A 12109-nucleotide genomic window follows, 5' to 3' on the forward strand; every position below is an offset into this window, starting at 1 on the left:
GATTTAGGGAGTTTTAATAAGTTCTCAACTCTGCCTTCCCAAACAGTTTACAGATGCTTTTGTTTTTAAAACGTAAGGGTTTTTCCCCCAAAGTTCTCCATTTTTTAGTAAAAGTATTCACAAGTTTACCTTAATTTTTTATTGGATTCAGTGCATTAAAATGCACTTGATTTTTCATTATTTGTAATGCTACTATTTTGCTAGTGAGAAAAAAAGGGTTAATTTTATTAACATTTTGAGTGTGAAAACTGTCCTTTTTGTTATGAAATTTACATTTTCAAGTATGCTTAAGACGATGTTGTCAGAGACAACTGATAAATACAGTGAGGTGGGACTTCAAATACTTTTTACAGAAATTGATATATTCTGTTCAGTATTTAGAATTGACTTGCTTAACTGAATAAATCCCAACATGTTTTTTTGACTTAACCACAAATCTTACTAATTTCAATTAAGCTGTATTTGCCTAAATGTACACAGTTGAAGGTGGCTTTCTTATTAAAGGTCTAGTAAAGAAACTCAGGATTATTTATTTTCAGATCCTTGTTACCGTCCCTCACAGATTTCACTTTTTTTTTTTTTCTCCATAGGCAAGAGTTTTGCTGCAGACTGCTTCATCTTTAGCTCCTCATTTGTATGAACCCCATTACAATTTTGCAATACTCTCAGAGAAGGTAATTCCTGTAATCTAAAAGTTGAGCCTTCGTGGGCAGTCGGGTTTTCATTGTTATTACTGAGTATTCCAAATAGGTAAGACAAAAGAATACAGAGTGCATAAGCTCAAGGAAAACTAGTTACATTTTCATTTTAATACCCAGAAGCCTTATGTGTAAAAGTAGTCATTCAAGTGTTTGCTTTTGAGAGTGAGGCCAACAAGCTATAAAGTAACTTTGTAATTTTCCAAATGCACAGAAGATTAATAACCTATTAACAGTTCCATCTACATGCTTTACAGTCATTGGTTATTTCAGAATGTGAAGTGAAATAGTATCTTATGATTTATCAGTAATTGTAGAAAGAATATAATTTATTGATCCCATAATCTTACTGATCTCAAAAGAGAAGTCTGTTCTTCAGCTTTACAACCTTTGAATTTTGTGTGTGAATAATTTATTTCATACAGCATGTCTCAGACACTGATATAACACCGTCCAACATTCTTTTTAGTAAGGAGAAACTTGTACAATCCTTACATTTTTCACAAGAAAAAATTGCTCCTTTGGTTGTGCCTACACCTTCAGGGCTCCTTGCTTACAGCCCAGGAGCTATCACTTTCACTAGATGTGTTCCCAAATATTTAGGTTCTTTTTAACAGAGTCCACTTTCTGAGATGTTCCCCTTATGTACCCTTCTTCTCCCAGAAAATACAGCTATTTTGGGAAAAAAAAAAAGTTCCCTAAGTAGGGAACAGTGTGGAAACATACTTACAAAAGCAGCAGAGGGGCAACATCACCCTACAATACTGTTGTGCCTCTCCGTGAGGAAAGAAGAAATCACATGGAGCTGTGGCTTTTACAGAGACCTAATTGGTTGTGTGTTGCCTGTATATACAATAGCACTTCTGTGGAGTTTAAAAACTAATCTTCCACTTTTTATGCCTCCTACCTTCAAGCACTGGACATGGTGCAACTTGTTCTCTAATCTCCAAGAAATCAGGTGAAATGAGATACACAGTTACTGTCTTGAAACATCCCTCCCATTAGAATCACCTTTTTCTTTTTTTTCCCTTGTCCTTTTAGGTAAGGGAGACATAATCCTGAGTTCAGAAGCCTCCATACTGACTCTGTTTTATTTGTTCACTCTCAGAGCCACCTATGTTTAAACATTTGTGAGCATCAGAAATGCACTGCATGGAATATATGATGCAAATACTACAGTATTTAGATTTACAAAATTAATTTTTGTGTTTCTTATAGGTTGGAGATCTTCAGAGGAGTTTCACAGCAGCTCAGAAGTCAGAAGAAGCATTTCCAGGCCATGTTGATACCAAACAGCTCATTAAACAGTTAAAACAGCACTTTACTATGCTCTAATGAGCATATTTTAGATTATGTAAGAATAGTTAGCCAGAGCAAATGTCACACACATCTTTTTGAAATATTAGCTCAAGGTAGATAAACTACAGATAAACTAATACATACCTGTGGCAAAGCCTGTGTTACTTTGAGTAGCAGGAAAGGGTTGAGAGTCCTAATTAGGTTCTGTCATCTTAAAACATACCATGTATTGAGATGCAGCTAGAGCACATGTTGCATCTATGTACAGGAGAGATTACAGGAGCAGCAGGATACTGCTGGCATGACAACTTTGAAAGTTGTCTGATATGAGCAAGTAAGTCTCCAAGTAATATTAATTATCACTTTAAAGCATTTTTTCTGACTTTACTGCAGAAAAAAATATTTCTGTGTGACAATCTGTCAAGTAACACAGAGTAAGAATACTTCCTAACTGGTCTTCAGACTTGGCTTTTGATAATGTACATTCTTACTGAATGTTAAGTTTTAAAGCTGAAATACCTACAAAGAATTTAAATACATGTATAAAGCTGAAGTTCTTGTGTTCCTTCTTGTACTGTATGAATTAAATAAATTCCAGTTGGTATGGTTTGTCTTGTTTGTCTTGTAAGTTAAGATTACATACTTATTGCCATGAAAATCAGAGGTAGATATTGAAGCATATTTTTAAAGACTGCACAGAATTGGTACAAAGTAGCTTAAATATGTGTGTTCCTCTTTACCCAGGAGTTTATTCTACACAAAGCTTATTCTTGATCTCAGTGAAGGAAAAAGGTATTTAGAAGTTTACAAAGTTATATGTTGGTAATTGATAACAAGACATTGATTGGATGGTTACCTGTGCTACCACAGAAGCACTGTTGCTAGATAAATATTTGAGTCATCCTAACTACAGGAATACTACTAATAGCAATAAAGACTTTCTGTCATATGTCTTTGTGTTCTAACTAAAAGGAATACATTTGCATTATTTCCAATTTGACCTTTTTAAAAAACGTTTAAGAAATGTGGGATGTTAAGGCATTCTGAAATGGCACATTCTGAAACAGGCCTTTGAAATCTTGCTATGTTTCTCTGATGTATTAAGGGATTATCTTGGATTAGGGAGTAACCCTAATCATGCTTATGAATATTATGTCTTCTTTTTCACTATTCTGTACTTCCCCACCCTCACCTTTGTATGGCTGTTGTAGCTGATGGAAGCAGATACTGGAGAGCCTAGAGAAGTGTACCCATGGACTCTCCCACAGAGCAGTCTGTAGGTGATAGTTAGAAACACCACCATTAATTGGTGTCACATCATGTTGCAAAGTGCAAAAGCATTATTGGCAGAATAGATGCAGCATCTTTAATGGAGATTTTCTTTTTTCCACATTGATCTTTATACTGTCCGAATTTTATCTCAGACTAACCAAGCAAGAAGCTTAGTTATCAATAATTTTCATTACCTAAATAAGGTTTTAATTTCTGCTAAAAATGAAACATTAATAGGGAAGTTCCATCCTTTGATCTACTGTACTTAACATCTTTCCAGCTGACAATGCTAAACTAAGGAAGCTGCCAGAAAAGAAAATTTTTGCCTTGGCAGTTTAAACACAACTGTGGAGAATTTTTGAGCATCATATTATTAACTCAAAGTATTTTCAAAATTGCATAGTAAATAAGATTATTTCTACATGACTTAGAACAGAAACTAGTAATAAAACCTCCGTTTTGCATCCAGTGTGGCAACTCTATAGTTCCTCATACATATGTGATCACTGCTCAAGTTAATGATCTGAATAACTCTTCTTTTTAGCAAACTGTACTTCTTAGAACATAGATCTGACATGATTATTCTTTTAGCTTTGGGCATGTGTGGAGATTGAAAGAGAAAAAGTCATGTATGGTAAGGAAACCTTTACAAAAGATGCTTGTGCAGATTAATTATAAAAAGCCCCTGCCCCACCAACACGCAAAGTTCTAAATAAGGATTAAAACCTGTTTAGCTCCTGAATGTGCAGCATCTGCAAGCTATTCCGAATTTATCTTGGAGTATTTTGATTGCCCCAAAAAGCAGCAGTTTGCTTTGTTGACCTTTCATGCCCCCAAGCAAGGGTACTACAGCATTTTTTTTTCACAATTAACACACGTACAAATTAAATTAAATGTGGTAATGACAACAGCACCACAGTGAAACAACAGATGAACAAGCAGGCTGTTTGTCATGGAAGAATCTTCAGATTTAGTTGTATGTTAATTCAGTGTGAGTTCCAGTGAACAGATGAGTCTGCAGACCCTGGGGCAAACTGCCTGTAGTTAACTGAGGACGACATAGCACAACACGGTGCATCAGAATCTGTACTCATCTGTGTGGTGTGACCTTCACGTTGTAAGCAGCATTTCTGTAAAATAGAAATCTCTTTTCCCCTCTAACCTGTAGCACAGCTCCAGCTATGTCCAGCCACCATTTTCAGGCCTCTTGACAATAAAGAATTAGAAAATAAAATACAATTAAAAAACAAGAATTTTTTTTTTCAACTACAGAAGAGATAGTGTCCACAACGGTGCTGCCTGCAAGGAAGCTCAAAGCAGATTTCTCTGAGGTCTTGAAGTTTGTGTCTCTGCAGGAAATGTCTGTACAGTTTATGGCTTTTACCACCAAACCCAGTCAGTCTTTTGACCGACCCTCTTGCTAAGTGTTTCTGATGGAGGGATCCTTTTAAAAGTTGGTAATGCTTAGGTTATTACCAGATTCTGATTCCTTCGCAAGATGTTAGAGCCAAAGCACCAGCCAAAGAACTGCAGCTGGAGTTAATCAGAATTCACAGTTATGGGCTGTGGATTGTTTTGGCTGCAAAAAGCACCCTCAGAGGTCGCTGGGAAAGACAGAAGCAATTTGCCATTAGATATCAGTTCAGTCACTGTAAGACTTCAGAGAATGATCCCATTTTGATGTTGCTGCTGGTGGTGGGGTTGTTTTTCTTTGTTTGCTTTCTGACTTTGTAGGCTAGAGGGAAAGATTTTTGGGTCATTTAGTCTGATCTCTGGTATGACATAGGCCAAAATTTTTAAGCCAGGAACTCTTTCTAATGAACCCAGACTGTGTTTAGCTAGTGATTCCATGTCAGAGCAGCAGCAAGTTTTGGTATAAAAAAGCTACAGCATCTTCTGTGAAGATTTTGTATTTAGTCATTCTCACTACCATATGGTTGTCTTCTTTCTGATGGATGATTTTAAGCTCATTTTGTGTCTCCTCACTTCACCTGCTTCCTAACCACTGAGTACTCATTATACCCCGGCATCTGAACCATAGTTAGGATCTGCCACAGCTGAGCAGGACCATGGCCACTTTGCCTCCTTTAGGCAATGCCTCCTTTGCCTCTGTCACCAGAGCCATCACTGACATCTGTCATGGTTATTTTTAACCAAATAAACTGTTTCCCAAACATAGGCAGCATGAAAAAGAGAGCTTAGAAGAACCCTTTGTACCAACCCACTTGGCTAAACTAGGACATACTGGTTTAGTCTGAACAGCAAGAAGTGGTTGCTGTGAAAACACACTGGCAAGTATCAGCTATGCCCCTTCAGCAAGGACAGAACTGGACAGTCTGAAATGCAGGTCAAAAATCAGTTCAAGAGAAGTGCAGGTGAAAAGTGGCTTCCCACCGGGAAAATAAATAAGCTGACTAAAAGGCTTTGTGAGATCCCACCCAGTTCCTCACATACTCCAGAGGAAGTCTCAGAACTGCCATTTTATCATGTTCCTAGATGAGAAATATTTCATATTGCACACAGCAGTAGTGATGCACAAAGGTAATGTGGAATCAGGCTTGAAGAAAGAGTGAACTTTCAGCAGAGGGCCAGGACAAGAGACAGCTCATGTGATTTTCTCTGATTGTTGGAATTTATTTAAAGTCTTGGGCTGTTGCAGGCTCCCTGTTCCCAGCAGATGCCTGCATGCACACTTAGTAATTTTGCACCACTAAGCTCCACAGACCATGGAGTGGTGTGCTACTGATATTCCAGCCCTCACTGAAAACAAGCAAGCCACTGACAGATGTAGAATGCAAAATGGTCCTTTATCTACACATGAAAACAAAACTAAATTTCTTTTTGTGCCTTAGAAGATGAATGAAGCAAAACCCAAGAAACCCTGATATTCAAGACACAGGCAGTCTCCAGTCACTCTCCAATAGGGTAGTCTCCAAAGTCCTGTGCTGGTAAGATAGTCACATTACTAATTTCCTTATTAATGTTTTCAGAGCTTAGGAGTGTGCAGGAGCTGCAAATGCTCAGAAGCATCTGTAATCGGGTTAAATCTGGTAGATACGTCACTAGAAAAAGTAATTTTTATTGCAAAACTGTCAAGTAAACATACCCTGAACTGTGCTGAATAACTGGATGACCAAGTACAAGTACTGTATTTACCATTTCCTTTCTGTTGGTTAGTTAGAGCTATTGCTTGGTGTGCAGACCTTCTAATATTTAGTTTACAAAAGGTTCGTAAAGGTTTAGCTGAAAAGGCTTCCTACTTAGATCCTAGATCTGTATATGTAAAAAAAATAAAAAGATATAAAATTGATGAGTTTATAGTAAAAAAGCTCTTGTCCTAACACATAATGCATTACATTTAATTTGTGTATGTGAGTACATAAAATGTGGGGGCTTTTTTTCCCCATTTCCTATTTACTTTTTGACAGATACTGCCAGTGAAACCAATTACATTGCTCCAAAGATGTCTTGAAGCCAGTAGCAATGAGATGTAAGAAGAAGCAGCAGGGTGCAAACCTTGCTCAGCACTATGGAAAGGGCAAACTCATTAAGAGCCAGGAAAACTTGGTTACAGCAAGTAGACCACCCCACCAAATTAATCTCATTTTCAGCTTATTCAGTCTACATAGCCATAAAGTAATTGCAAAGATGTTACCTTTAGCTTTGATATGATTTTGTACTGCCATCAGTGGCATATTTTGCCAAGTCTGTATCATACAGTAATGCCAGGCACCTTTAAAACTATTACATATGTTAACTAATTAATCTTTACATGCAATAATTTACATCATCCTAACCAAGTGTCATAAAACCTCTGACCAAGAGACACTGGTCTATTTGTATATGAGATAGCACACAAAGCTAGTTTAGGTTCTTCACAAAAGACTATTTTTATTCCTGTGAATTACCATAAGCCAACAGTTCAGGGTTCAAATAAAACCAGTCTCCTAAAACATATGATCACTGACTTATTTTGTGTTGATTGATGGAAGAAAACCAGATGCATGTCTCTGACTGATCTTTTAAGGATGTTATTCTTTCTTCCAGAGATACTGATGGGGGAGGCCAGGCAGAAAAAAATTTAAAACTTCTGACTTCTGCCTGCAACCTTGCAATGGACAAGCTTGTTGTGTCATTACCAAGCATTTATTTGTTACAGTAATATCTCCACTGCCTCCTGCTCTAACACACCGGAAAGACCAGAATATCTGCAATTTCTAAAATATAAGGTGACAAGAGATATTGCTTAGAATAATCTTCCCTGAGATGTTCACAGCAGCCCTGTCAAATTGCCCCTGCTAAACATGAGACATACTATTTGGAGACCTTCCATACCATCTCCTCTGCAGTGCAACGTTCACTACATTTAGTGAACATGAGCTACCACAGGAGCTAAAACATTGGCACAGGGTGTGTTTAGTGTGGTAGCCCTCAAACACTTCAATGGAATGTAAGAAAGGGCTTGAGTGAGTTAGATGATACAAATACAGCTGTTGAACTGTCATCTGAGGAGCACTCTTGGTGCTCCTCCAGAGACAATGTAAACATGACTGAGGCTCAGTGATGATATCTGAACTCCAAAGAGCTGTGTGAGTCTGTCCTGATGAGTTATAGTCACAATAAAGAAGATCGGGTAGCAATCACCTGTTGGGACCACACGATTTGGTGTAGTTATTAGAAGAGAGGCCTGGAAATGGGAACATCCATGTCCCAGCCCCAGCTGGTGCTCCTGCCTTCAGCACATTGTGCTTTTCCGTGTCTCCATATGTGTTAAATAAGGCTAATGGGATTCTCACTGCTATTATTATTATAAATTAAAGCATTTTCTTTCAGCTGACCCGCTTCTTCAATGCTTGCACCCAGTGAGCACAGGGGTTTTTTATGTGAATAGTCCTCCTTAAGCAGTGATGAGAGGCACTGTGTGTGGGAGTGACAGAGCTGAACTCTTTAGGGATTTTGTCTACGATTTTCCTCAGTAACACTTACAAGCACTGGGAGAACAAGAGCTGTGCAGGAAGATGGAGTGCTGCGGGCACACTGGGCTCACAGCACTTCTCCTCCTCTTGGACAAAGGCAGCATCTTCCTTCACTTGCCATCACCTCCCATTAACATCAGGGAAGTTCACTTGCTGCAGCTTCTGCAAGTGAAAAGCTAGTATGTTTGTAAAGAGAGAAAAGAGGCCATTTGTTTTGCTAAGTAAGAGAATGCTAACACCACAAATAGCAAGCTTGGTTTCAGAAAATAGCATTTATTGTCAAATAATGAAGGAGGTCCTCTTCATTTTATTTATTCACAGGGTCTGAATCAACAGCTGCCCAGACAAAGACATTTAGAGGAAGCAAACAAAAAGCCTGCTCACCCTGGGCTCCAGACACAAATAGAGAAGAAAGAAGAAAATGTCAAATCTGCATAAACCCTGGATGGTTCCCTGGTGGATATAAAAATAACTCTTTTTAATACCATTCTGTAACTACAAAAAAGTTGAGGTAACCTTTTCTTGTTTTCAGCAAATATTTCCCTTCTAATCCTAATGTCATTTTTCATTTGGTAAAAATGCAATCAAATCCCAAACCTGTACACCATTCTGGTGTTCAGACGTTACAGACGTTACATCCATTATGTTTATTCACAAAACATAAATGTTTTCTTGCCATATCTGTGTTACAAAATATGGGATATGTAATCTATTGTTCACTCTGAAAATGTGTAATGCAGAATGGCAAAATAATTCCTAGCAAAGTCAGGGAAGTCCCGCCAAGCGATTATTAATGATGAATTCTGATAGAATAAATAAAATTACTGTTAGAAAATGAGAAATGAAGATAAGGAAAAAGCATATTGCCCTAGAGAGAAACTGCACTGCCTCAGGAACTTCTGCTCTCATAGGGATAAAAGATTTTTGTCAAGAAACAAAATAGTTTTGTGTCTAATACATTATTTATATGGCCATTACTGGTTGCAGCTTTCCGCTCTTGATGCTCATTCACAGACACACAGATAAGAGAGAGATAAGAGTTAACTATTCACCAGATTATTAAGAATATCACAAAATTTATTAAATCTTCACATAGTCCATTTCATGGGCAGTTTTTATAGCATATGTAACCCCTAAGTCAATAAAGGCCTGCAGGAATATTTTCTGTGGAAAGGATGATGCTTTGAGGAAGGAAATAGTAGATTTAGTGCAATTAAAACTCACGGTCACAAATTACACATACCCTCATGAGAACAAGAGTTCATCCATCAGCAGCTGGAGTCCTGACAGTATTACTACTGCTTTCTGAATAGCAAATCACCTTTGTTCACCATCTGGATCTCACCTGGAGGAAGGTGGGCTTTCATCATGATCATCGTCTCCCCTGGTATTCCCTGGATTCTCCACAGCTCAATGCTGGAGGCAACTTCCACACATCTCTTGCCTGATACAGGCATAACAAGCCTCTGGAACAGCTTAAATAAAAGTAAAAAAAAAGAAGGAAGCAACAGTAATTTTCCAGGATCTTTATTTTCAGAGATTTAAAATAGAACAGGTTCTTCCTACCCATCTTTTTATCAAGAAAACCCACCATTTTCTGGGGAACTCTTTTAAATGCAGAAAGTAATATCCTCTTTGAAATATTACTAGGTAATAAACACAGTTTTAGGAGGGGGGAAAAGATACACACTTAAAGCACAGAACAAAAAAAATAGCCTTTTCTGACTCCAGGGCCCCAGTGCTGCTCCCTGCATGATGCAGTGAGTGGGTGCAGAAGGCAGTGACTGCTGAAGATCTTCAGCTGGGCAACAATGATAAAGTAAGGAAATATGTTTCACAGGAGACTTCTATTGCCTGATAAGGAATACAGCCATGAGATACCAGAGGTACAGAGCAATTTGACTCAGTGGCCAATGAAAAATAAAATAAAACTGAAAGCTGGGAAGAAGAAATATCTGCCATTTGCAAACCCAAGCAGCACAGGGGAAAGGAGGAGGGTTGGTCAGGCTCTCCTGGGTTCATGGGGTTCAGATTCTCTAACCATGTCCTTTCCCCACATATTGCTTCCCACAGCACTCTCTGCAGTGCAGTCCACAAAAGCAGAAGTAATCTGGGCTGCTCAGCTGACTTCAGCTCTGATAAAATGCTTGGTTGTGTTATGTGCAATGTTCATGTTACTGTCAGTGTATGTCATGGCGGTTTTTTCTGGGATTTTTGTTGGTTTTTGTTGTGTTTTGTTTCATTTTGTTTTTTAATATGCATGTTAGAAAAGGATTTGGGGTAGGATTTTAATTTTCCCATTGGTTTCAGTAGCAGAGGAAGGCTTTCCACTGCATGTCAGCAGATCAAACAAGCACCCCCAGCACATGGCACAACAGCTTCAGTCCCAGCAGCTGCAGCTCCCCCATCCATGAGTTAAATTGGCATTTGTGCTTTTTGGCCTTTTTTCCTCTTCACTGCAGCATTACAATTTTTCAGGCTTCAGCAACAGTGACAGAAGCCCTCAGTATCCTGTCACAGTGTTGCACTGTGTGACATCTTTTTGGCAACTCTGGGTTTTGGGATGGTGAGTTGAAGAGCCTGTATCCCACAGAGTTAGGGATGCTGGGTTAGTGCCTCAGCGGGCAGATCTGAAGGCCCCTTTAGTCCAGACTCCAGTCAAAGCCAGGACAGATAGTCCCAGCTCCAGGAAATTAAAACCTGAAAAACCGACTGGGGTGCCTGCCCACCTCACTTACCTGCTGGAGTGCCCTTTGGGAAAAACTCCCCGGTGCTATTCCAGGGAGGTCTGCATGACATTTAACACGTCATTTCTTGATGTCTCAGCTCTTTGCTCAGAAGAACAACATGGCATTTTTCCTTCACCTACGTGGAGTTGTGAAATTAATTATAAATGACTTTGAGTTCATTATCTGAGAGGGGCTATAGAAGTGTGACTGTTATTTTTAATAATGCATAGCTAATAATTTATTTAACATTTCTCTATGTTCTTCATCAGGTTCCTGAGCCTGACTCTACTGTCCTGCTCTGTCTGCAAGTTCTCTCATTATGGTTGGCAATAAGCTACAAACTTTTTGTTTGGTTTGGTTTGGAAATTTTTTTTAGGATAATGAGATACTGTTTCTCAGTCATTAAAGCTGTGGCACCTGTTCTGTTAAAAAAATAGGATATCGAGTTTAAATGGAATAGGATATGACAATAATTGAAAAGAATCAAATAGCTACTTTGTAAACATAATCTGTTACATCCAGTAGCTAGTATTTACTTTATTTCTCTGCAGTGAACCTATGCTGTGGTGCAACATGTTTGCAGGCCACGGCCAAGGCTGAGGCCACTGAATGCTGTGTGCTGCACTGTCTGCAGAGTCAAGTTGCTTCAAAATGCCACCAAAAGAAAAGAAATAACAATGTGTCCAACCTATAATCTGCATTGCAGGGATACACATGTGTAGTGAAGCAGGCAAATACTCAGAAGATGAGGCATGAAGCAGAGCCTGGCTGGAAAACCCAGTGGACTTTGCCAAGTCAAGCACAGGAAGACCTGAGTCAGACTCACCTCCAACATCAAACAACTGTAAATATAAAGCATTTTGTATCTATGTTATTCTAGATATTCTGGGTAGATGTCTGTCTATTTTGTAACAGCAAGAAACATTCTGTGAATTTGGTTTCAGATCAAATTTGAGCTTGTTCTTTTGTGGAAAAAAATGGCAGCCCCATTGGGCTTGTGGGCACTGTGGCTCACTGTGCCTGGCACAAGAATAGGAGAGGCTGATGGCACCTGAACTTTAAACCTGGTAAGGAGAAGCATGTGTGTCCTTCCTTGGGTTTAGCCTTCCTCTCAAAGATGCACTCCCTAAGGGCA

The 12109-nt window shown here is 38.7% G+C and overlaps 1 protein-coding gene across 1 annotated transcript in view; it reads left to right on the forward strand.

Annotated features, from left to right (window-relative positions):
- TTC8 (tetratricopeptide repeat domain 8) overlaps positions 1-2106 on the forward strand; it is a 42820-nt gene extending 40714 nt beyond the window's left edge. The window contains exons 13-14 of the mRNA XM_010003744.1: positions 591-674; positions 1917-2106. Of these exons, the coding sequence (XP_010002046.1) occupies positions 591-674; positions 1917-2033 (201 nt within the window). The 3' untranslated portion in view covers positions 2034-2106. The remainder of the gene's footprint in view (positions 1-590; positions 675-1916) is intronic.
- The last annotated feature ends 10003 nt before the right edge of the window (positions 2107-12109 follow it).

This window comes from Chaetura pelagica, unplaced genomic scaffold, assembly GCF_000747805.2.
Source record: "Chaetura pelagica isolate M959 unplaced genomic scaffold, ChaPel_1.0 scaffold48, whole genome shotgun sequence".
NCBI lineage: Eukaryota > Metazoa > Chordata > Aves > Apodiformes > Apodidae > Chaetura > Chaetura pelagica.